At 42.4% G+C, this 24867-nt stretch overlaps 2 protein-coding genes across 5 annotated transcripts in view; one reads left to right on the forward strand and one right to left on the reverse strand.

Annotated features, from left to right (window-relative positions):
• The window catches only part of LOC138074546 (enoyl-CoA hydratase domain-containing protein 2, mitochondrial), a 30359-nt gene extending 25032 nt beyond the window's left edge, over positions 1-5327 (forward strand). For all 4 annotated transcript variants that reach the window (XM_068966715.1, XM_068966717.1, XM_068966716.1 and 1 more), the window contains 3 exons: positions 2377-2427; positions 3844-3891; positions 4723-5327. In XM_068966715.1, the coding sequence (XP_068822816.1) occupies positions 2377-2427; positions 3844-3891; positions 4723-4800 (177 nt within the window). In that variant the 3' untranslated portion in view covers positions 4801-5327. The remainder of the gene's footprint in view (positions 1-2376; positions 2428-3843; positions 3892-4722) is intronic.
• A 2122-nt stretch (positions 5328-7449) lies between these two features.
• Positions 7450-24867, reverse strand: part of ZYG11A (zyg-11 family member A, cell cycle regulator) — a 65024-nt gene continuing 47606 nt past the window's right edge. The window contains exons 5-14 of the mRNA XM_068965380.1: positions 23722-23898; positions 21002-21066; positions 20372-20471; positions 20224-20277; positions 15370-15531; positions 15250-15294; positions 12904-13098; positions 11100-11161; positions 10598-10695; positions 7450-7613 (exon numbers count right to left, since the gene is read on the reverse strand). Of these exons, the coding sequence (XP_068821481.1) occupies positions 7450-7613; positions 10598-10695; positions 11100-11161; positions 12904-13098; positions 15250-15294; positions 15370-15531; positions 20224-20277; positions 20372-20471; positions 21002-21066; positions 23722-23898 (1122 nt within the window). The remainder of the gene's footprint in view (positions 7614-10597; positions 10696-11099; positions 11162-12903; positions 13099-15249; positions 15295-15369; positions 15532-20223; positions 20278-20371; positions 20472-21001; positions 21067-23721; positions 23899-24867) is intronic.

Below are 24867 nucleotides of genomic sequence, written 5' to 3' on the forward strand. Positions count from 1 at the left end.
CCTCCCTGTCCATCACCAACTCCCGGAGTTCACTCAGACTCATGTCCATAGAATCGGTGATGCCATCCAGCCATCTCATCCTCTTATACATGGATTTTTTTCCTACTAAATACATACTACAGCACTACGCGATCCAAGGTTGGCTGGATTTGTGGACGTAGAACTCTTTACAGGGCGGGTTGGCTGTTACGTTCTGTGCAGATTTTTTACTGCATGGACAGTTGGTTCGCCCAAGCTCTGGGTTGTTCAAGGGACAACTACATATATGTACACACACACACTCAGAAACATAAATATGTGTGTTTTCAACACAGAGACAACATGGCTATATAGTTTTTAATTTTCTCCAATGAGAAATCAGTAGCTATATTCATGACAAGTCAAATAGGATAGAAGAATAAGAAGGACATAAAGTAAAAATCAAAAGTAGGGTGATCCTGGTATCCAGGCTCTGTCCAGGTTCAAAGTGAAAAGTCCCACATCCTAAAACACTTCAGTCACTGGCAAAAAGACAAATGTTTTGGGTCACCAAAACATTCCTCAGTTCCCCAGTCAGTTTCCCCAGAGATGACCACTGTTAACAGGTTGCATACTCTTTCAGAAATATTCATTGTTCATGTAAAATATGCACATATAGTCAAATATCTAATTCTAAATTCCTTTAGGACAATTTAGGGGACAAGCAACACACCTTTAAAGGCTAGTCCAGTTCTAACTGACATTTAAAAACATAAGCTAAAAAAAAAATAAAAATAAAAATAAAAACATAAGCTATGCACAGAAAAGAATTCAATCAGTATGGAAAAGTATAAAACAAAAAGTGAAGTTCTTCATTCTCATGACCTTTCTCCCCAAAGACATATCATACCAACACCTTCTACACAAAGTGAATAATATACACAGCACTATGCAGCTTCCTTTTCTCACCTAATATGTTGGAGAGTTGCTCATTTCAGCACATACTTATCAACCTCATTCATTTAAACTGCACACTTTTTCATTCAAGGTATGGATGTGCCATCATTTAACCAGTACTCTCGTGAGGAACATTCACATTACTGACATCTTTATGCTCCTGAAAAATAGCTGGAGTGATTAACTTTGTACATCTTAGTGTCCTCTTGGAAGTGCATCTATAGGGCAGATGCCTACATGGAGTTACAACATGAAAGAGCATGGGCATCTATCTAATTTGCCAGCTCTTGTTAAATTGTCCTCCTGAAGCACTGTACCAGTTTATTCTCCATTCAATTATGTGTGCAAATACTAACAATAATGGGCATTACCAATCTTTTACAGTTTCCAAATGTGAGGTGAAAAGGAGCACCTAACTGTTCTGATTTATGTTTCTTTAAAAGTAAAACCAAGCACACCTTGTGTCTTTTTTGTGAACTAGCTTTCCATACTGTGTGAATGCTAAAAAGTATATATATATACTTTTTTTATATATATAAAAGCTTTTTGTAAAGGAAATGCTTCTGTCATAATATCACAAATATATTCCCCCAGATCTTGATTTTTGCTTGAATCTGTGGTATTTTTCCCAGTCTGAAGTTCTTTCACCCTTATGTAGCTAGTTTTTTCATTTATAGTTTCCATGCTAACAGACTTTTTAAACTGTTCTTTCCTGATAAAAGTCTTACACAACCTTCAAATAATGTAATATGAACAAAACAGGAGGCAAACGCACTCCTTGCCTGGAAGTGCGGTGGGGAATGGAGGGCCAGACCTGCAGTGGCACAAAATAACTAGAAGCAAGATCAGTGAGGCAAAGATGGTCACTTTGGTGCTCTTGCTTCCAAGTGGCCCCTACAAAATGCCCCTCAGGATTTCGATCCAGGCCTGTCAGATTCCAAAGTCCAAGTTCCTACTACCCTCCTGGGGAAAACGTGCTTGCGGTGGAGGCTTGCGTTTGTTGAGATGAGAGGGGTGGAGGAAGGGAGCAGCAGTGGGAAAGCTGACGGAATCAGATCCAAGCTTCGCCACTGACTGGGCGAACGTGGCCAACTGCTTCAGCACCTGAGCCTCGATTGAACCCACCCTGAAGGGATGGGGAGCAGCCTGTGACCATCAGACAAGTCTGTGGGTGGGAAAGCATGTGTACGATGGAGTATGTTGTACACGCTGGAGGGATGCATTAAATGACAAGAATTCCAGATGGTCAGGACTAGGAGGGTTAGGGATCAATCAGTTAGGCTTCCTTCATTATTGAAAAGGAACATCAGCTAATTAGTAGGTATAACACTAACAAAAGTAAATACTGTCACTAGAATAGCTTGATTTCTACCCAGACCTCCTCCCCCATCGTGGAGCTTGTGTGCCTAACCGTGAGCACTGACTGATCCCCTTCTCAACCAAGCGTTTTCTTTTCCCTAGGCCCCCACTGCTGTGCGGCTGAGCAAAGTAGCCATTGACCGAGGAATAGAGGTGAGAGGGTTCTGGGTCGGAACTTAGCATCTGCTAAGGTCAGTGGGGTGGCTGGGAGGCAGTGCTTTCAGGGCACACAGATGGACAGCACAGCTGGAAAGAACTCCAGAACTGGACTCTTCTAATAGACTTGGAGCCTGAACCTCTCTCTTTGTGCCTTAGTTTTACCCATCTACAAAATGAAGTTTGGCCAGGTGATACTCCAAATTACATTTCATCCTCATTTCTCTCCCTTGGAGAGGGAAGGTAACTGAAGTCCAGAAAGGGTAAATGACTTACCCAGGGTCACAGAGCAAATGAGTTACAAGAACCCAGGTCTGCATGGCTATCAGTCCATGTTCTCAGGATTATGCTGGTGGTCAGTAATGCGGCCTCACAGACAGGGCTCAGGCATGCTGACTTGGCTGCAGCTAACTCATCCTACACATCAGCTTATTCATTCATTCCACACTAAACCTGGATCTGAACTGGGACACTGGAATGAATCAAATACAGTCACTGCCCGTAAGGTGGGGAGAGGGACTGACACCAATCACTAATAAAAAGTCAAGAGTACCACGCAGACAGCCTGGAGAGGGTAGAGCTGCACCATCCATAGGGCTACTGTGTACAGGGCTGGACAGTGCTGCACTGGAGAATGTTTTCTAGAACTGGGGTTTAGGCTGAATAAGAATTCCAGAAAAACTGCAAAGTGTGAGAGAAAACACAGAGGTGTATAAATAAGCAACTCAACTGAACAGGAGGAAGGGATGAGTGTGTCAGCACAGCAGTGAGGTCAGGGGCATGGGCCCTGGTGCTGGACCATCTGGGTTCCAAGACCTGTTTTTCCACACACTGTTGTGTCTTTACACAAGTCACTCTACCTTTCTATGCCTCAGATTTCTCAGCTGTGTAGTAGGGAAAATAACTGCTGCTATGAACAGTACTTCTCTTACAATAGTGCCGTTAAGTGAGTAATAGCAAGCAGTGGACAGTAGAGACTGGAAGCTGCCAGGGGCCAAGTCACGCAGGCCTTAGTTCTGAGGGCAATGGAAAGCCAGCAGAGTTCATTAACGGGGGTGACAGGAGGCATGGTGAGGCAGCCAGGTCGGGAAGGAGGGAACAGTGGCTGTGCAAGCACAGCTCACACACTCCCTCCTCATCTCTAAGGCTGTTTGTAACCCTCCCTGTTGTTCTCACAGCCGCCATTCATCCTAGCACTGCTTCACCTCTGTAATGAATGGTGTTCCCTCTCCAGTAGGGGATTCCTTATCACACCATCTCTCTCCATATGGGTTGGCATACAGTAAGCCTGGGTAATTGTTTGCTGGAAGAATCCAGGAAACAGCAGGAAGTGGTGTAGGGAGCAGGGCGAGCTGGCGCCCAGGGCACATGGAGGTGGGCAAGGCTGATCCAGGCACCACTTCTTTCTTGCAGGTGGACATTGCATCAGGGATGGCCATTGAAGGGATATGCTATGCCCAGGTACGTGTCTGCTGCCAGTCCTGCATGCTTGTAAGCAGAGGCCAGGCCAGAGTGGGGTCCTTGGGTACTATTAGTACATGACCAATTGAATAGGTTCCTCCCAACCCACACAGTCGGTCGTTGGGGCACTCCTCTCCTCAGTCAGCCTGCACTGATCCCAGGGGAGCCACAGAACACTCTCTGGGACTGTTTCCTCAGCCATCTAATGGTGCTGTACCCTGCCCTACTTTGCTGCCCAGAGAATCACAGAGGAACCAGACAGGAGAATAGCAGCTTCTGAGTTCTCTGTATCAGTGGCTACTGGTGCAGGCCAGGCTGTACCAGCCAAGAGCCCAGGCTGGAGGATGCCAAGGCCTTGATTATTGCCTATAGGTTGTGTATGCTGGATGGTGGGACAATAAACTGTGGCTGACCCACTTAGCCCCTTACTCCTTAGTGAGTCAAAAACATTAATCTCCAGGCTAACAAATAACAAAAAATCCTCCTAAATGGGGGTTTGGGAACTTGTAGAACTTGATGTAAACCAAATGCACACCAGGATTCAAAGCCAGAGCTCTTACCACAAAGCCTAGTCTTTTCTACCGAGTAGCCTCATTTCAGACTGCTGAATGAGACTGTGAGCTCTCAAGATGTACACTGTGCACAAAATCAGGCTGGTGTGAGGAGACCAAGGAGCCACCAAGGCCCACAGGTTTGCATGACCCAACACCAGAGTCCAAAGACAGTGAAAGACTTGGATTCTGGCCTCGCCATGGGCTGAACAACCTTGAGTAAGTCTTTACTGGTTTATGGACCTGTCCCTGCAAACTGATACTCTGTATGTTGTTTCAGAACATCCCAACCCGGGATCGGCTGGAAGGCATGGCTGCTTTCAGGGAGAAGCGCCTCCCTAGATTTGTTGGCGAGTGACCTCCATTTAACCTGAAGCAAGGGAGATGCACACCTTACAGGCAGGATCCGGGAGGAAGAAGTGCAGCCTCTGCCCTCACCATTTCACCTCTCTGGGTTCCAGCTGCCTCACAAGCACAATGACGGACAGGAAATGACAGGCACGGTGCCTGGTACCAGGGTGCTGACGATGCCAGCTACTGCTCCCTTCGTTACGCCTCACCCAGGCGAGCTCATTTCTGGAGTCGGGTTTGCTTTGGAGCATACCTGTCTCTCCCTAATAGGGCGATAAACTAAGGATAAAACAGACCCCTCTGGGCCTTTACAGCACTGGCACTCAGGCCTGACCTCTGCGTCTCGGTTATTAGGTGCTCACCAGAGATGGCAAGAGGCTGTAAGAACCACCCCACAACGGCCCTGTTTCTCCCTCAGTACAACAGAGATAATAAGGAAACCGTGGTTGTGGTTGAATAGACTCAGCTCTCTGCCAGTTACTCACTGTTTGCCTCAGCCTCCTCAACTGTAATGAACCTGTTTTGAGGGTTAAAAAAATAATAAAATACCTGATATTCCATAAACATGAGTTATGATTAATGTACAGTGTTCTTTTAAGAACCAGATGAAATCACTACTGTGAAAACCTTTTGTAAACGGTAGGGTGGCAGGCAAATCTTGGCTGGTGCATTTAGTAACTTTCAGGAGCCCTGAGAAGGGAACGATTAACTCAGGTGGACAACATGGGAGATTAGGAAATGGACAGGTAACACTGCAGTTGAAGGCTGAAGGATCGAACAGGCAATGGAGGCCAAGAAGAGGGAAACTGAGGGGAACAGCACAAGCGAAAAAGTGAGCAAGATGATGGCACTCTGAAATAAAGGCGGGCTGATATACACATGCGCACACTAGCCTCAGCAGCCCTCCTCCTATACCAGGGCCGGGCAAGAGACAGTCACGCGGTCATTCTTTACCTGATCTGAGCTTCCTAAGCCTGTGCCTGGGCAGGCTCAGGAGTTACTGAACCATGGGCATGGGCATGGACACAGACCAGTAACGCTGTTGACTTGCTCTTAAAAACAAATGTGCCTCAAAGCTGTACTCATTTCCTGGAAGGACAAGTAAGACAAGAACCCAAGTCTTAGGAGTCAGCACCAACCACATGAGCAGTATTTGTCTACTTAGGAAAGTAACCATCTTGCTATATACTTCCTTCTCCTTATCTGTTAAGTGGGGAGAATAAAACTATCCCAGAGGACTGCTGAAAATCAGAGAAAACATACAGAGGTGCCCAGTGCTGAACTGGACCTCACCAGGCACTATTTCCCACTCATCCTCCTCACATCAGCCCAAACTAGTATCTGGTAACAGCATGTTCTGACATATGGAACCCAGGTCAGTAAACTAAGACATACTTTTAGAATCATACAGAAGAGTGAATGAGAAAATCTGTGGAGTTTCAGGGCTATTGAAGGAAGTAGGTCACAAATTCCCCTTATCCAGTGGGACACCAGTGAGCAATAGTTTGAAAAAACAATTTAGAATAAGAGTAAACCTCATTTGATTTCAAAAGATGATATGGGGCATTCCAGTTAAGAATCTGGCCAGCTTACAGTATAAAAATCTAGTCCTAAAATAAGCTACCGATTAAAAAAAATTTTGTTTCTTTGAAAAATTTAGATGAATGGCATAACATGTTTCATTGATTGCCAATAATAAGGTGAGGAAGGACTTTATTCCATAGAGCATGTTTGCAGAGGACACAAACAAAAGCCTCTCATAGCTTATACTGGGGTTGATGTTGGTTCTCAGAAAAGCTCGTTATTTTTCTCATCCAACTTAGGTAGGAGCACCTCTTTAAATCTTTGGGACAGTCCTTCCTCTGTTTTGGTCACAGTCTCACTCAAATTAAAAATCTGAGGGATTGAGATTTATACTCACTATATAATCTTTCATCTGAACACTTCTCAGTCCTATGACCAGGCCCCACCAGCACCAATTACCCACAATGTTATTATGCTCATTCAGTCTAATGTATAAAGTTGGAGGAAAAAAGGTCAAAGGTAGACTATCCAAAAATCATAAAAATGTATTTCTCTTTCCTCCACCCAACAAGTGGAAGGTAATTTGGTATGTATCAAAAAAAATTTTTCCCTTCCCTCCAAAAGAGGTTCTGCCTTCCAAACAGTACATTTAAACAAATGTATTTCCTAGAACTCTTTCATGTATTTCTTTTCCAAAGGCCTAATATAGCCAGGAATAACAATTCAGGAGATTCTTTCAACCATGTAATTTAACATAAATACAGAGATCCCCCATAGGTATTTCTTTTTTTCTTTCCTCTGACAAATACTCAGTTAAGAAATTGGTCAGGGCTAGAGAAAATTAACTATTCTAACAAAAGCTTACAGGTCTTCCCACAAAGTCCAGGGCTTAATTTTTCAAAACTACTGAAAAGGTATTCCAAGAATGATTCCAACTTGATTTGAGATTATGGCTATCACACAAATCCAAACTTCTTATAACTTACAGAAAATCATCCCCCAAAAGGCCAACAAGGCAATCAGCTCACGAACTCCAACAACTTGTTTCAATCCAACATTTGATTGCTGATACAGCAGAAGGCCTGATACTGAAGACACAGAACCTCTGAGGCCCTGAGGTTAAGAAAGGCCTTCAACAGAGAGAGGGTCTCTGATAATTCATAAAATGCATTTTGAAGTCGTCTACAATGGAGGCTGCAATCTGCTGTGCTTGGGGGTCTGCCTCACTGTGCTCCCGGATGTCACACAAAAGCTGCAATCCTTCTTCTTCAACTAACATCTTGCAGTATTTGCTGGCTGAAAGAAAATCAAGCAAAGAAACCTGATATTCAAGTTGGTGTTTTAAATATTCCCAATTACCACATTCATCATTTTAAAGATGCCAATAATGCTTGGCTTATGCAATTTGATAATGGATGATTATTTTATTAAGTCTATTTCCAGACAACTCTAGCTAAAAGGATAAGAACTTCTTTTATTACAAAAATAATAAAAATTTCATGTTCAGGCAGTATGCTGAGCTAGACAACCTAAAAATACCAGAGCCTGGATAAAATATAATTGAAAAAATTTTAATTCATGGTTGAGTGTACAAAGTAAAGGAACTGTCAAGGAGTCAGACACAAAGAGCAAAAAAAAAAAGCACTTAAAGCTCATGTAACCTCACCTGTAACTTTTCTGGAGTAGAAAGGGACTGTCAGTTTCAGTAATCTAGGAATTTCGACTTTAACTTTAGGAAGTCAGAAGCAGAAATAACGCACACATTTGGCCCCTCAACAGGCCAAACAAGACACGGGATAAGACAATGAAACATCTCTATCTTGGCCTGGGTTCTGGGGAGAAGTCCTTCCTGAGTCCCAACCCCTGAGTTACAGGGGTTGAATTTATACTAGCCTAAATGTTCTTGGAATCCTTGAGCTGAGAAATTAATATAAGGATTAGACCAATCCCAGGAAAACCTCCAGAACACTTAACAGAAGCAAATACAAAACTGTACTAAAGGGACATGTCCACAACTCAGTGTGAAAAGGATTCTCTTAATCAGTGAAATAGTCAATTAAACACAGAAACCACGATCCAAAACACATCTAAAGGACTTCCCTGGTGACTAGTGGTTAAGACTTTGCCTTCCAATGCAGGGGACATGGGTTTGATCCCCGGTTGGGGAGCTAAGATCTCATATGCCTCATGGCCAAAAAAACAAAACATTAAAAAAAAAAAACACACACACACACAGAAGCAAATAACAAATTCAATAAAGAGTTTAAAATGGTCCATCCACATCAATAGAAATCTTAAAAAGAAAAAAACACACAACTAAGACAACCAAGAATGCAGTAAAAAGAAACAAAGACATGGATACTTTTTTTTTAATGGTTACAAGATATGTAGGACTGATTGAGAAAAGGTATAAGATATTTCTGATAAATGTTATAAGAAAGGAATAGAGAGAACAGCTGGAGGGTAATTTTAAAAGAAAATTTCTGAAAATGTTCATCAATTTTGTAAGGTATAACCATGATCTGAAGTCCAGAGGCCATGGAACAAAATAATGACTAGCAAAAACAATGAATAAAATCAAGACAATAAACTGGAAAAAAATATTCGCAACAGTTCCTTCAAATTAAAAAGAAAAAGATTAAAAAAACAGTAAACAAAAAGTAAGCAAAAGAAACCAACAGACAATCCAAATGTAAGAAAAGACAGTTACTTAAAATGTCAAGTTAGAATCACTGTCACCTTAGATTGGCAAAGATCAAAAATTCAACTGAAAGTTTTTTGCAACAATAAAAGGAAACTGCAAGCTCTCATATGTTGCTGATGGGAATGCAAACTGGTAATCAACTCTCTAGAAAGCAGTTTAGCAATACCCACCAAAATTATAAACATTCAAAACATTTTGACTCAGCTCTGCAGATTATATTCGCTAAGTGTACTATGCTTGTACTAATACTATGCTATGTGCAAATGCTAATACTATAAGCCAAGCAATGCTTTATTGAAATGCTTTGCCAATGTTAACTCATTTAATTATCATAACAGTCCTATAAAACAGCTACTAGGACCCCCATTTACAGATGAGGAAACTGGGGCACAGAAAAGTTAAGTAGCTTGCCCAAGCTCCCACAGTTAGTAAATGGAGAAACAGGGAGTAAAGTTCAAATAGTCTGGTTCTGGGGCCTGTTCTCTTAATCACCAGACATATGCATCTTTCCTAAATATATACAGTGTGTGTGTGTGTTTCCCCTGGTGGTCCACTGGTTAGGACTCCAAGATCCCACTGTAGGGGCCCAGGCTCAATACCTCCTGGGGAAATTAAGATCTCACATCCTGTGGGTGTAGCCAAAAATAAAAAGAAGTGTTAGGGCAAGCTCCTAAAAACCATTTTTCTCTATCAGTCCTTTCCTAATTATTCTGCCACTTTAGCTTTAGAATAATCTTCAGATTCCTCATCACTTACTGTATTCATTCACTTGAACTGTATTATATATGTGCAATAGAAAAGAAATGAGGAGTATAATATGTCCATAATTATTTCAGTCTATAAATTATTTCCTAGAGTTCTTTGCACATAGGCCCTAATACTTGTTAAAGCTATTTTAAGATTTTTCAGCATAAAATTATAGTCTATAATCCTTTTTATAATACAAATTCTTTAATTCTTTTATACAGAATTAAAGTCTATAATTCTTTTATAATACAAGCAAAAATTTTAGTAATAATCCTTAGCAAAGAAAAACAGCCAAGAATTCCCAAGAGGAATTTAAAGCAGCAAATGTGGAAAAACATTTAATTTGCCTGAGAAACAACTCCTGACATCTGGCCCCCCAGTCTCCCACAAACCACTACAAAAAGGCAAATCTATGTATTACTTATAGGAAAGATAGTATCATGATAAAATATTCAGTGAAAAAGAGAAAGGTATATGATACCATGCACAGAATGAGCCCATTTTGTCTAAAAACATATGCACATATAGTATATGATAACTATAGCATATATACAGAAAATTACCTGGAAGGATAGTTATCGTTAGCTAATGAACAGTGCTTGCTGCGTGGAATAGGAGCGGGAGCACACTTTCACTTTCTATATTGCTTACCATCCATCCCCAAATAAATTATAATTCAGTAGCATTTTTTATACTAATACAAGCTCTTCAGGTTCTTCTTAAAAAGTGTTAAAATCAGGACATAAGAGAACAATTTTTCAAAATTCCACCTTGAACTTAATCCTTACACAAAAAAATAGCTAAAAAACAATTATCTTTAAATACATACGGTTTTTACTGCAGACATGATACATGGCCCATAATGCCCAGAGCTGAACCTCTGGTTGAGAAAAGTTGCCAAGGAGCGGGAAAAAGGCCTTGAAGGATCTAAATAAGTATAAAGATGTTTCTTCAGAACTCAAGCTAACATCAGGGATATAATAATAATTTTCAACATCCCTGCAGCCACCCCCAGAGTCAATTCTTCATCAAGACAGATGTATTGCTGAGCATATAATTGGAACTAGCATTTAAGAAATTATATTCTGTGTTAGACACTATACATTCAATAACTGATTCCACCCTCAATATTGCACACTGCCAGCTTCATTTTACAGATGACAAAAACTAAGTCTCAGAGATTTTCTTAAAGTGATTTTACAAGTATCACAAAGAAATCAGATTTGAATACAAGGCTATTTGATTCTAATACTTTATTATACCATAGCCTCTACAGAGTGAGTAGACTGAGGACAAGCTTTAAGAGAAGCACTACACCATCATGAAATTACCTGTAAGTGACCAAAGCTGTCATCTTACAACTTGAACTTGGCCATTTCTGGATGGTTGCATACTACACAAAAAGAGAAATCAAGATTTTAGTATTGCTTCATGTCATTTGTAATTATATACATATGAAACAATATAAATTTTCAAAATCGAGGACTACTCAAATTTAGGTATATCTAACCAACCAGCTATTAATTAGACAACCGTTAAATACGCAGAATATGAAGAAAGTCATGTGGAACACAATACACCAGAAAGGGACTTCTGTTTAAAGATGGAAGACTGAGCATGAACGGAACAGTACAACTGGTTTAAAAGAAGATAAACACACATGAAACAAAGCAGAAGAAGATGGTAAGTGATTTAACAGATTAGCACTGGGGAAGGTTAAAGAAAACAAACCATTTTGAACAGAACCCCTAACAGACTTAAAAACTGGGCATACAAAGTATTTCAGGAAGTGAGATTACAGGTAGGGTTAAAAAGAGGAGGACTGGTTGAAAGTACCAAAGAATCGAGACTACCAGATCTCCTCTACCACCCCTTACAAAAATTTTTGGACTGGGCAACCCTATGAACAATTGAGGTTGGAAGTACCATGCTAAAAACAGGGGGCTAAAGTGAAAATTTTAAATACTAAATGCTGAGGTGCCCCTGCCCTCACCTCTATCCTTCTATGGGTGTTTAGACTGCTGGAAGCCAAGCTTATGATTTTCAATCAGGAAAATAGGAATTAAGCAAGGGAGGGAGGCAGGGAGAAAAAGGAAGTAAAGTAAAGGTAAAAGAAGGGACGGAGGAATGAAAAGGACAGAAAGAAATCTCCTAGAACTGAAGGAAAACAAGAGTCCAGAGCAGTAAGTAGCCAATGGAACAGATGAAAGTAAACTCATATCAAGGCACATCACTGAGATTTCCAAACAGTAAAGATAAAGATCTTAAAGCTTCCAAAGAAAAATGGCACAGGACTTCTCAACAGTGATACCAAGAAATATCAGACAATGGAGCAATGACCTAGAAACGTGAAAGGAAAATATTTCAGTACTTGAGTTCTATATCCAGCCATTTGATCAACTAAAGGTGAATGTAAAATAAAGGTCTTTCAAATATAAAAGGTTTCAAATTCTTTTCATACATCTCTTAGGAAGCTACTGGAGGATATGACCCAACAGAATGAGGGAGTATACCAAAGAACAGGAAGGTATGCAATCCAGGAAACAGGGAATCCAACATGAGAGAGCAAAGAGAATCTTCAGGACAACAGTAAAGGGACTTCCTGGGATCTAACAGATATACAAACTATATCTAACAGCTATATCTAACAGATAGAACAAAAACAGAGGCTTGGGAAAGAAGCTGACGTGGACAGAATATGTTTGAAGGTACTGAAAGACATATACTTGGAGTATAAGAACGGATGTGCACTGGGAATTTTCATTTTCCAAAGTGGGAAATAAACTGACAACGTCTAAAACTACAAAGTCAAGGCATAACAACATATGTTAGAGATAAGAAGGTAAACACCAAAAGAAACAGCTTTAAAAAGAGCTGAAAGTGAGAAACAGAAGTGGAATAACCTATGTAAACTGTGTGCATGCTTAATTTTATAAAAGCAAAGTATCAGAAAGAATGCAAAAAATGTTAATAGAGGTTAGCTTTGGGTGGTAAGGTGTGGATGGGTGTGGATGATTCTATCTTTCCCATTTTCTACAATTAACACATATTTCAAAAACTCTTATGATCTAGAAAAATAAGTTTTCTGCAAGAAGAGATGACTCTGGATTTTGTAAAGAGGAACAGTCCTTATACCAGATCCTGGAGAAGTGCTGTCCTCTGGAGGTCACAGGATATCCAGGGCTGTTTGTCAGAGGTCAGGTGGGCTATGATGCCTGCAGCTAAATAGCTGACTTCCAATTCCTTGCTATGGAGCAAGCTGCTGATATGCTTTACCACATCTTCAGTAATCAGCTTGGAAAAGAGTTCTCTGACTTCAGCTACGTTATTCTATGGGGCAGATGGAGTAGAGACTATCAGGAACTGGTTCCTCTCCCTCTCTTACTGCTCAGCTCAGATACATATAAGAACACTCAGTCCCCCCTCCTCCCTCTGATTTAGCCTCACATCTACTACAAACCCATCCCCTTGATGACAAAGATTATTAGTAAGAACCAATCATTGAGGAAGCACTTACTAAGTGCCAGGCACTGTGCTTAGATAGACTGAAATGTCTTTTTTAATCTGCCTCATCTCATTTAATCTTTGATAGTCCTACAAAGAAGTCTGACACTCAGAAAGACTAACTTGTCAGCTTCACATCGATAACAACTGGTTGGAGTAGATTACAAATCCAGGTCTGACTCAAAAACTTAACATTCCCGGGGCCTGCTATATGTTACGTTAGTGTTAACAGTAACAATGAAAGGCAGGTAGTAGTTTCACTATTTTATGTACTATATTAGTTTTTGATGCTCTGTAACAAGTTTAACACGATCTCAGTGGCTTAAAACAACACACATTTTTCCTCTCACAGTTTGAACGGGCCTTGCTCAGCTGGGTTTCACAAGCCTGCAAGTCAAAGTGCTGGCTGGGCTGCATGCTCACATCTGCAGGCTCCAATGGGTAAGGTGGGGTGGGGAGACTACTTTCAAGCTCACTCAGACTATTGGTAGGATTCATTTCCTTGCGGCTGCAGGAATAAGAGTTTCTTGCTGGAGACAACATATCTCTTTCATTTGACTTTTTCTGAGTTGTATCTATAATAAATTAAAAATAGCAGGGGACTTTACCTGGTAGGACAGTGGTTAGGGGGGCTTCCCAGGTGGGCACCAGTGGTAAAGAACCTGCATGCCATTGCAGAAGAAAGAGACGTGGGTTCGATCCCTGGGTTGGTAAGATCCCCTGCAGGGGGGCAGAGCAACCCACTCCAGTATTCTTCCCTGGAGAATTCCATGGACAGGAGTCTGGCAGGCTAGTCCATAGGGTCAAAAAGAGTCAGACATGACTGAAGCGACTTAGCACGAACACACAGTGGTTAGGACTCTGCACTTTCACTGCAAGGAGCAGTGATTCAATCCCTCGCTGGGAAATAAAGATTCCCCCATGCCATGCGGGACACAGCCAAGAAAAATCTTTCCTTTGGGACTTCCCTGGTGGCCCAGTGGCTAAGACTCCACACTCGCAATGCATGGGGCCCAGTTTTGATCCCTGGTCAGAGAATTAGACCCTACATGCTGCAACCAAGAGTCTGAATACTACAACTACATTTCACAATGCCACAACTAAAGATCTTGCATGCCACAATGAAGATCCCACATGCCATAAATAAGACCGAGCACAGTCAAATAAATATACATTTTAAAAATATCAAATAAAGTGCCTTCCCAAGTTCTGTGAGCCATTCTAGCAAATTACCAACCTGAGGAAGGGGTTGTGGAATCCCTCAACTTAAAGTCAGTCAGAAGTAGGAGTAGCTCTGAACTTAACAGCTGGCAACTAAAGTGAAGGCAGACTTGTGGAACCGAGCTTTTTAGGATCTGACGCTAATGCCTGATAGTCAGTGACAGAATTTAACTGAATCGAACTGTAGGACATCCAGCTGGTGTCACACAACTGGAGAAGTGGTTGCTGGCAAACACCCCAGATTGTATACCCTGCTTTTGACCAGTGAGACATTAGAAAATCTGACATAAGCGGAAGTTGAAGAAGCACTTGTGCAGTGGACTTGCTTTCTACCACTGCCCTGGAAAAGCCAAGTGAGGAAGCTCATAGAGACACAAGGCCCAGCTAACAGCCTGCACCAACTGCCAGAGATGAGAGTCAGGTCATCCTGGAGCGCCTAGGTCGAGCTCAGCCACCGATGACTGCAGTGACATGCGTAACCACGTAAGACCAGCAGAACTGCACAGCTGAGCTGAGTTCAAACTGCTGACCCACAGATTCACAAGTAAATAAAATGGATGCTGTTTTAAGCTGTAGTTTGTTTACAGCAATAGCTGACTCATACATAATGGTATTTACTTTATAGAGATGGTGTGAAGATCAAACAAGTTAATGTAAACTGCTTACAAAAGTGACTAGCACATAGTAGGTAACACATAAGTGTTAGTTTTCTTATTGTTTAATCAATTATAATCAATTCAAAACAATTCAGCTTACCAAAAGACCAAGTACTTTGCTTTGTATTGCTGTCTCTGAAAAAGTCTGTGAAAAGAATATACAGGTTATTTTATCATGAAGAAAATAACTTTACAGACAAACTCAATTGTGTCTTCCCACCTCCAAGACTTGGATGAAGATTGCCAATCCTTGATTTTCAATAAAGTGCCTACAAGCAGCTGGAGACTGTTCTGTAAGATTCCAAAGTGCTTTCAAAGTAAACAAGAGGGTGATGTCATCTAGATTCTCAGCAGTCTTCTGTTTTACTATTGCTAGAAGTTCCTAAAAGAGAAAAAGAGAGTTAGATAACGCTGGTGGCTGACTCATATGTTTCCAATATAAGGAAAGCAATGGTTAAGAAAAGCTTTAGAATCAAACCGAGGTTCTAAACCCAGTTTGACCACTTAATAGCTTTGGTGCCTACCTTCTCTCTGTAAAATGAGTTACACTTATTTCCTAGGGTTTTTGTGAGGTTCAAAAGAAAAAAATATTAAAGTTTAATAATCACTTAATCTAGTTTGTCATGCTTATTAATAAACTTCATAATCAAGTACATATTAGCTATTCCATTATTCATGTATTAAGAGTATCTAGTCAACACCTTTTGGAAGGCAGGCACATATTCAGGTAAAAGAGACAGATTTTTAAAAAAAGATAATTGGTTTTTCTCAACTAAATAAAAGAATTTTAAGATTTGGTAAATACTCTGAAGGAAACACATAAAAGCCTAAGAATTTTCTTTAGAAAAGGTGTGAGAAACCTCCAAATGTAACAGCAGCCTTCCCAAAGTGTGATAGGCCCTTCCCTCCTCCATTCCTGGCACCAGCCATCTAGGGAGGGGCTGCTGCACCACACTGCACCTCTCTGCCCGCAGCGACACAGACCCCACTGGTCCATGCCTGCCGCCTACCCACTGCACAGGTGGGCAAGCTAGAGCTCCTCTCTGGGGACAATCGCACCTGGGCCACCTCATTAGTCATGAGCTGACCAGTGGAGTCAGTATGGGCTGAACCCACGGCACCCCTGCCTCAGACAGCAGTCCCAGGGAGGGGCGTGTCAGCTGCCTCCACGTAGCCACTGTGGTCTCCACTGCTTGTGCGCCTTGGGCTTCGCCCCACCCAGAGCTAAAGCATGCTGGAGTGACCTGGCAGTTCTTCAGACCTGCCCGCTTTCTGAGGTCGCACTGTTCTGCGTAGAGTGTGGTGGCAGCAAGGCAGGTGCAAGTTATAGCAGCCCGGCTCAGCCGTCAGTGGGCACAACGTGGGCCCCTCTCCTGAAGAGAGCAACTGTCAACATGCGACCATCACTGACCCTGCTCAGCCACCGGTCAGTGCCAAGCAAGCCCCTCTCCCCTCCTGTAAAAGGAGTCCAAACCTTATCTCAGTTACTGTTGGGTAGGATGGGTTTGGTTCTTTTAAAAATAATTTTCTTAATATTTATCTATTTGGCAACATCAAGTCTTAGCTGCTGCATGCAGGACCTCTGTCGCACCATGAGGGCTCCTTGAGGCACAAGGACCTTCTAAGTAGTGTCAGGCCTCGGTGACTGCTGTATGCTGGCTTAGCTGCTCCGCAGCATGTGGGATCTTAGTTCCCCGAGCAGGGATTGAACCCACTTCCTCTGCACTGCAAGGTGGATTCTTAACCACTGGACACCAGGGGAGTCCCTGAGGCAAGATGGTTTCTGAGACACTAGTCTGCCATCTTCTTGGTCTGCTAGTTATCTGATTAAAATCTATTTCCTGTTCCATCAACTCATCTCCTGATTGGTCTGCTATGTGGCAAACAGAATAGGCTTGTGCTTACACTCAGTAACACAGAGAAAGGTAGTATCTAAACTGAGACCGGAATAAAAAGAGGATAAGGCAGCTAAGCAAGGAATGAGGACACAGGGAACGGGGGGAAGGGAGCAGGGGGATATTCTAGAAGAAAAACCATCTGTTCTATGCCACTGAGCAGGTTAGTATGGCTAGAGGATAACACTAGTATCATAATCGTATGTCCTAACAGCTTGAAAAAACTACTTTAACAGATCCCAACATACCACTTCATATTAGAATATTTCTACATCAAAGTTGAGCTAGTACTCACGCTTTCTTTCAAACATGCTAGACTACCATGTAAAAGGGAAGAGACAGCCATTTCCACAAAGGGCCTAGTATCAGACCCTTTGTTCTTGAGGTCAGGTCATGGTGAGGTAAGGTGTTTCTGTAAATCTCCACCAACAAACATTATTCTCTGTCCTGACAAGAAAGGGCTAGGTCCCTCGGCAAAAATTTCACCCTTGGAGGTCCAGATCCTGGCTGAAGAAGCAGACCTCAGTTGGCAACTCCCTCAGGGCCCTGTCCCCAGACCCTGTCCCACCGTCATCACTGAGGAGCCAGGCGCCCAGCTGGCCTTCAGGCTCCTCAGGCCACTGGTATGGTCGGGGCCAGGTCCCGCCAACTGCACCCTATGCTGACTGCCACCGCCACTAGGGCAAGAGGCAGACACAGGGGAGAGGTTCACCACTGCCTCAAGGCCTGGGCCCAGGCAAGTGGGTGGCCTTGGCGAGGGTTCTGGGGCCCTGCAGGACACAGCCCCCAGCCTGTTCCCTGAGCCTCCCAGCTCACCCAAGGGCCAAAGGCCAGGTAAGCTGGAGGTCCCCAGGGAGAAGACCCCGATCCACCTTTCACCTCACTCTCCCCCATCCCTGCCTCTGTGATCTAATAGCAGTTGCAATCCGTATAGAATGCAGTTTGTGGGACCTAGTCCCACTCCACTGACTGCTAAATGGGCCTGTTAACAGTCACTCATTGACAGTTGGTTGCCTGTGGGAGGGGCCTGGTGCCAACCAATGGTTGAGCAGGACCACTAATGGTCACTCATTGACAGCTGGTTGCCTGTGGGAAGGACCTGTGCCAACCCATGGTTGAGCAGGACCACTAATGGTCACTCACTGACAGTTGGCCACTTGTGGGAGGGCCCACTGCAGCACCAATCAATGGCTGGTAACAGGGTGTACAGTAATAGTACACAGTGATGGCCACGTGCTAAGATCTGTGCTTGGCAGTGCTCTATTATAATTCCACCTCAAATATTTTATACAGCCAGAGAGAATACATCTAGAGAATTCACAAAAATAAAGCTGCAAGAACCAAAAGTGTAATACAGCATGGCTGTGCACAGCCCTTAGCATGCAGCCAGTGCTGTAGCCATTAGCCCCCACTTTCCCCCTTACCAGACTATGGTTACCAAAGGGCTATTAAGGTTGCTCAGCCATGGGTTGGTGGTGAAGTGGGGCCCTCTCTAAACTCAGCAACTGGCAATAAGTGACCATTATTGATCCTGCTCAGTTACTGGTTGGCAGGGCACTAGGCCCCTCCTACAAGCAAGCAACTGCCAATGAGCAACCATTCAACCAATGGTAGGCAGAGTGGTGGTCGTCCTGTGCAGAGTGGTGGTCGTCCTGTGCAGAGTGAGGTAAGAGGTGGATCTCTGCCTCCTCCCTGGAGCCTCCAGCTCACCCAGCCATGGATCAGTGGGGGGCCGAGAACAGGCTGAGGCCTGTGTCCTACAGAGACACAGAACCCTTGCCAAGGCCACACACTGGCAGAGCCAGGCCCTGAGGTGGTGATGGCCCTCTCCCCCACCCCTGCCTCTGTGATCTAAAAGCAGTGGCAGTCTGTATAGGACGCAATTTGTGGGACCTAGCCCCTACCACTTGGACAGCCCGAGGAGCCTGAGGAACGGCTGGGTCCAGGGCACCTGGCTCCCTAAGAGATGACAACTGGGCAGGGTCTGGAGACCTGGCCCTGAGGGAGATGCCAACTGAGATGCACCTTTTCAGTCAGGCCTGGACACTGGCAAGAGAACCCAGACGGGGTGCTGGATAATGATTTGTGGCAGGGTAACTGACCCCCTGCAGGGACCCCCGCCTCATAGCTAGGACTTGGATCTTAGAGGGTGAAATTTCTGCCTAGGGACCTTGCCCTTTCTTGTAAAACAGAGTAACATTTGTTGGTGGAGATTTACAGAAACTTCGATACCTCACCATGACCTGACCTCAAGAACAAAGGATCTGACACCAAGAAGTTTACGACAACTAACCGTGAAGAATTGATGCTTTTGAACTGTGGTGTTGGAGAACACTCTTGAGAGTTCCTTGGACTGCAAGGAGATCAAACCAGTCAATCCTAAAGGAAATCAGTCCTGAGTATGCATTGGAAGGACTAATGCTGAAGCTGAAACTCCAATACTTTGGCCACCTGATGCGAATAACTGACTCATTGGAAAAGATGCTGATGCTGGGAAAAATGGAAGGCAGGAAGAGAAGAGGGTGACAGAGGATGAGATGGTTGGATGGCATTACTGACTCGATGGACATGAGTCTGAATAAGCTCCAGGTGTTGGTGATGGACAGGGAGCCTGGCGTGCTGCAGTCCATGGGGTCACAAACAGTTGGACACAACTGAGCGACTGAACTGAACTGACAGCAGCAGAATCAGGAGGTAACATCTAAAATTGATAAATCAAGAAACTGTAGTACTTCCTTGGTTGTACAGTGCTTAAGAATCCACCTTCCAATGCAGGGGACATGGATTCAATCTCTGGTGGTGGTGGAGAGGTGTGAATACACTACGATCTCACATGCCATGGAACATTACTGCAACTAGAGCACCCAAGTGCTCTAGAGCCCAAATGCCACAACTCCTGAGGCTGAGCTCCACAACAAGAAAAGCCCCCACATGCTGCAACTAGAGAATGCTCACAGTACAATGAAGACAGCACAGCCAAAACAAAAAAAAGCTGCAGGTATAAGTGTTTTATTTAGAAATATGGAGGTAGATACCAGAAGAAACAGCTATTTAAGAGCAGAGAATAGCTTCTTCTGGGTAGCAGGTCCTACAGATTGTTCATTTAATAAGTCTTTTAACCTGTTTTTAATTTTTTAAACTGTTACTTGTATTGAAAAGTTCTAGAAGTGACAGCCTACCTTAACTGCCATGAAAACCTCCTCTTTGAGTTGTGCAGTTTGCTCAGGTGAGAGCTAGAAACAAAAGAGCAGAAAGTGAAATGTTTCCAACTCTATCACTGCTCCACTAAGACCAGGGAAAGAGGTCTTGCATTTAGCAACCACATACCTGCAGGGCTAGAATGGAGGTTATGCTCACTGCCATGGCTTGCATCTTGGGGCTTTCATGCTTACAGAGCCATCTCATAACAAACTTGGCAGCATCGAACCTAAAAAAACAGTATTTTTCTCACAATAAACTTTGTAAACTATACATGAGAAGTTAAGAAATCATTCAGCCTCCCCAGCAAATCCTGTTTAAAAATACTTGTGGACTTATAAAGACTCAGCTATGAAAACCAAGAGTATTTGGCAAAAAGAAGAGAAGAAAAGAGTATGCAAAAGAGAAGAGCAAGGCTTCCCTGGTGGCTCAGGGGTAAAGAATCCACTGCCAGTGTAGAAGACACAGGTTTGATCCCTGATCCAGGAAGATCTGACATGCGGAAGGATAATGGAAGAGCTAGAACCTGATTCGATATTTAACCCTCTAGCACCCACGTCATCACTCACTGCCCTGAAATGGACTCACACTTTGAGAGACAACATTTATAACTACAGAACTTCTGAACAGAACATTCTCCCCAAACGCTTTATCCTAGCCTCAATCAGACCCCTGCTAGGCCAATAACCAACAGACAACAAAGCTCAGAGTAATACTGGTCAATATCCCAAAAATCAGATCATCCAATTCTATACTTGCCTGTTGAATGGAACATCCACAAGAATCCTGGAATTGGTTAAGGAGAGAAGACAATTCTTCTGTAACTTTAAGGGAATAAAGAAAAATAATTTTGAGCAAATGTACACCTGTTCTGAACAAACGTTCTAAGCATTTGGAAGGTTCTAAGCTTTTCTTATTGAATGCCTGCTATACACCTGGTCCTTTCCAAGTTCTTCACTCAATCTTACTATTTTTTTTATAATTTTTTAAATTTATTTTTTTATTGAAGTACAGTTGGTTTACAATGTTATATTAGTTTCTGGTATCTATCTTATTATTAAACTCTAACATTCACCTTTGCCCAAAGAAGAATCTTTCTCTTTTCTAGCAAAGAGGGAGTCTCCCTTCCCCCTGAACCCTAGACGGATCTATGTGGAAAGCTGCCTGCCTGTGCGTCAATCTAAATCAATTCCTGGACGCCTGGCCCATCTAATGAATGACTGTGTCTCAACCAGATCTTGTAACTAACTCTGTGACAGAGCTTCTACTTTCTACCTATGACTAGCAGGAACTGAACTAGGAGAGAGAAAAGGACTTCTAGGAAAGCTATAGTAATAAAAATCATAACATCTCTTTGAAAGACCATGAGTAGGCCAGCGGCATATACTGCCATGACAGCAGTGTATGAGTGTGTAGTGTGTGAGTGTGTAGTGTGTGAGGCAGGGGAGCAAAGCTGGGATGCCAACAGGAACTAGGCAGCAACACAGACAAGTGAAGAAGGCAGAGTGCAAAACAGCAGGCCGGCGGGAGGAACTACGGCACACTGGACAATTCAGGCCCTGCTAATCAGCTCCAACTAATGATGGCCATGTAGGAATTCAGACTGAACTGAGAAGGATCATCCAATTTCTCAAGAGAAAGTGGAAGTACGGATTTCTTTTAAGTGGGAAAGATCATGTTACCGTAATTCTAATAGACTGAGTCCCATTTTAACTTTAAGTATACATTTCAATCAGATCTGACACATTTACATATATTATGTATAACTTTACCCACCACCACAATCAACATAAAAAATACTTCCACTACCCCGAAAAGTTCCACTGTGACACTTCCCACTCCATTCCTAACTTGCAAATTTCAACCTCAGAAAATCATACTGTCATTAAAGATTAGCCTTTTCTAAGATTTCGCATAAAGTCATTTGGCATCTATTTTATCATGTCTAGCATATTTTGCTCAGCATAAAATGTTTTTTGAGATTCATCCATGTGGCATGTATCAGTACTTCACTTCTTTTTATCACCAAGTAGTATTTCCTTATATGAATATATCATTATTGGTTTATCTATTCACCCGTTGCTGGACATTAAGTTTTCAGTTTGGGGGGATAATCAATAAAGACATTATGGGCATTTGTGTATGCCATTATATGGCTACATAATTTCATTTCTCCAAGTGAAATAACTGTGTAGTATGAAAGGCATATCTCTAACTTTCAAAGAAACTACCAGACTGTTGGATTGGTTTTATAATTTTTCATTCTTAACATCAACATATGAGAATTTCAGTTTCTCTACACTTTTGTCAACACCTGATACTGTCACTTTTTTTTTAATTAATTTTTTTTATTTAATTTTAAATTCTTTAATTCTTACATGTGTTCCCAAACATGAACCCCCCTCCCACCTCCCTCCCCATAACATCTCTGTGGGTCATCCCCATGCACCAGCCCCAAGCATGCTGTATCCTGAGGATACTGTCACTTTTTAAATTTCAACCAATCTAGGGGGTGTGTAGTGTTATCTATGTGTGCTGTGAGGCCGTGATGTGTATCAGTAGAGTTCGACTCTTTGCAGCCTGCTGGGCGCCTCTGTCCATGGAATTTTCCAGGCAAGAACATTGGAGTGGGGTGCCATTTTCTACTCCAGAGGATCTTCCGGACCCAGGGATTAAACCCGTGTCTCTTGCATCTCCTGCACCGGTAGGCAGGGTCCTTCCCACTAGTGCCCCCTGGGAAGCCCATCTAAGTGTGCAGGGTATCCACATGTGCTTTTAACTTGCATTTCCCTGACAGGTAAAGGTACTGAGCATCTTTTCAAGTGCTCAGTTGTCACCTGCACTATCTTCTTTCACGGAGTGTCTGTTCAAACCTTCTGCCTTCTTACAGAATTGGTTTGTTTATCTTGTGTTACCTATTTAATAGTCCTTTACATTCTGGATAAAAGTCCTCTGTCATATATATATAGTGGACATTTTTCTCAGTCCTGGATTATCTTTTCATTTTTTAATGTCTCTGTGCATGTTTGAGCAGAAGCTTCTAATTTGATGAATTCTAATATATTATTTTTCTTTTATGAAGTGTGCTTTTTGTATCCTAAGAAAACGTTGCCTACTCTGATGTTTCCTTCTAGTTTTATGGCTTTTATATTTAGACCTATGACTTAGCTTTTATATTTAGATCTATGACTCAATTCAATTTATTTTGCACACATGTTGCTAAGCCTATAAGATTTAACGAACTGTTAACAGTAGATGTTTCTGGGTAGCTGTTTTCTGATAAATGCAAAAATTTTAAACCATATTACTTACCTATATTTCTTATTTTTTCTACAGTAATCATGCATTTATTTTTCTCCCTCCCTCCCCGCTCTCCCTCCTTCTCTCTCTCAGGATGAAAAATCAGAACTAAATAAAACATATTTTTCATGTATCTGTCCTCAAGTAAGAAGCACAGTCAAATATTACAATCGAATTACCTGCTGGTAATGTGGGAAAGTTTTCAAAGCCTGGAAAAGGAGACAGGTAACCTCGGACAACAGACGAACAGGCATGCCCCTGGCCAGGCCCTGGCGTGTGAGGTTGAGGGCACAAGCACTGGCTGTGAACTGCACTGGCAAATCCAGCGGATGATTCCTCATTCCTACAGCCACAAGCTGCAAAAGAATGTAAGTGGCATATGACAACATGAGCACTCTTTACACAGTCTGATTTCTGTGTTATCAAAAATACTTGCTTATCAGGATAAAAAGTAACAGGTTTTTTCCCATCCTAACCATTTATTTTTTAGGACACCAGCAATACCTTCTAACCCAAACGAAGTCATTAATTTGCTGTGTAACTTTAGGTAACTCACTTCCTTCCTCTGGACCGCTGTTTCCTCACCTGTGATTTCACAATCATTTATCGAGCCTCAGTCCCTCCAAGGCATTATGATAAGCACTATAGGGGATATAAACAGAAATCACTTATATCCTACTCCTTAGCATAAAGCCTTATGAGAGAAATAAGGTATGTAAACAAATAACATTGTAAGAGATGTCAAAAGATGAAACTGGCAAAAAAGCACCATGCAAGAGGTATAAATAAAGTGCTGCCTAAGGTGGTCATACAGCAAGCTATCATTTCTGGTATGGAAGTCAAAAGTTCCATTCAGAGAACACATTTAGGCAGGGTCTCAGATAGGATCTGGATAGGAAATGGAGGTGGGGGTGGAATGGAAAGGGAATTACTAGCAAAGGGAAATGTGATGGAGAAAAACACAAAGTGGACAAAAAGATGGGATGAATCCACCAAAAGAGGGGAAGAAATTTGAATTTGAAAAGTGATAAAACCTAACATTAGGGAGTTGCCGGGTGGACTAGTGGTTAGGATTCTGTGTTTTCACTGCCATGGCCCAGGTTCAATTCCTGGTTGGAGAACTGAGATCCCACAAGCCGCGAGGCATGGCCACAAAACAAACAAAAAACCTAACATTAGAAAGGTAACTATTAATAGAAGACATATTGTGTAGACCTAGAAATAAATTTAAAATGAAGGTGTTATACCAAGTACATACCATACCTGCTCCAACATTCAGGGACAACATGATCTGTTTTGTCTATCAAACAGGGATAATGATCCCT

The sequence above is a fragment of the Capricornis sumatraensis genome, chromosome 2, assembly GCF_032405125.1.
Source record: "Capricornis sumatraensis isolate serow.1 chromosome 2, serow.2, whole genome shotgun sequence".
In the NCBI taxonomy this organism is placed as follows: Eukaryota; Metazoa; Chordata; class Mammalia; order Artiodactyla; family Bovidae; genus Capricornis; species Capricornis sumatraensis.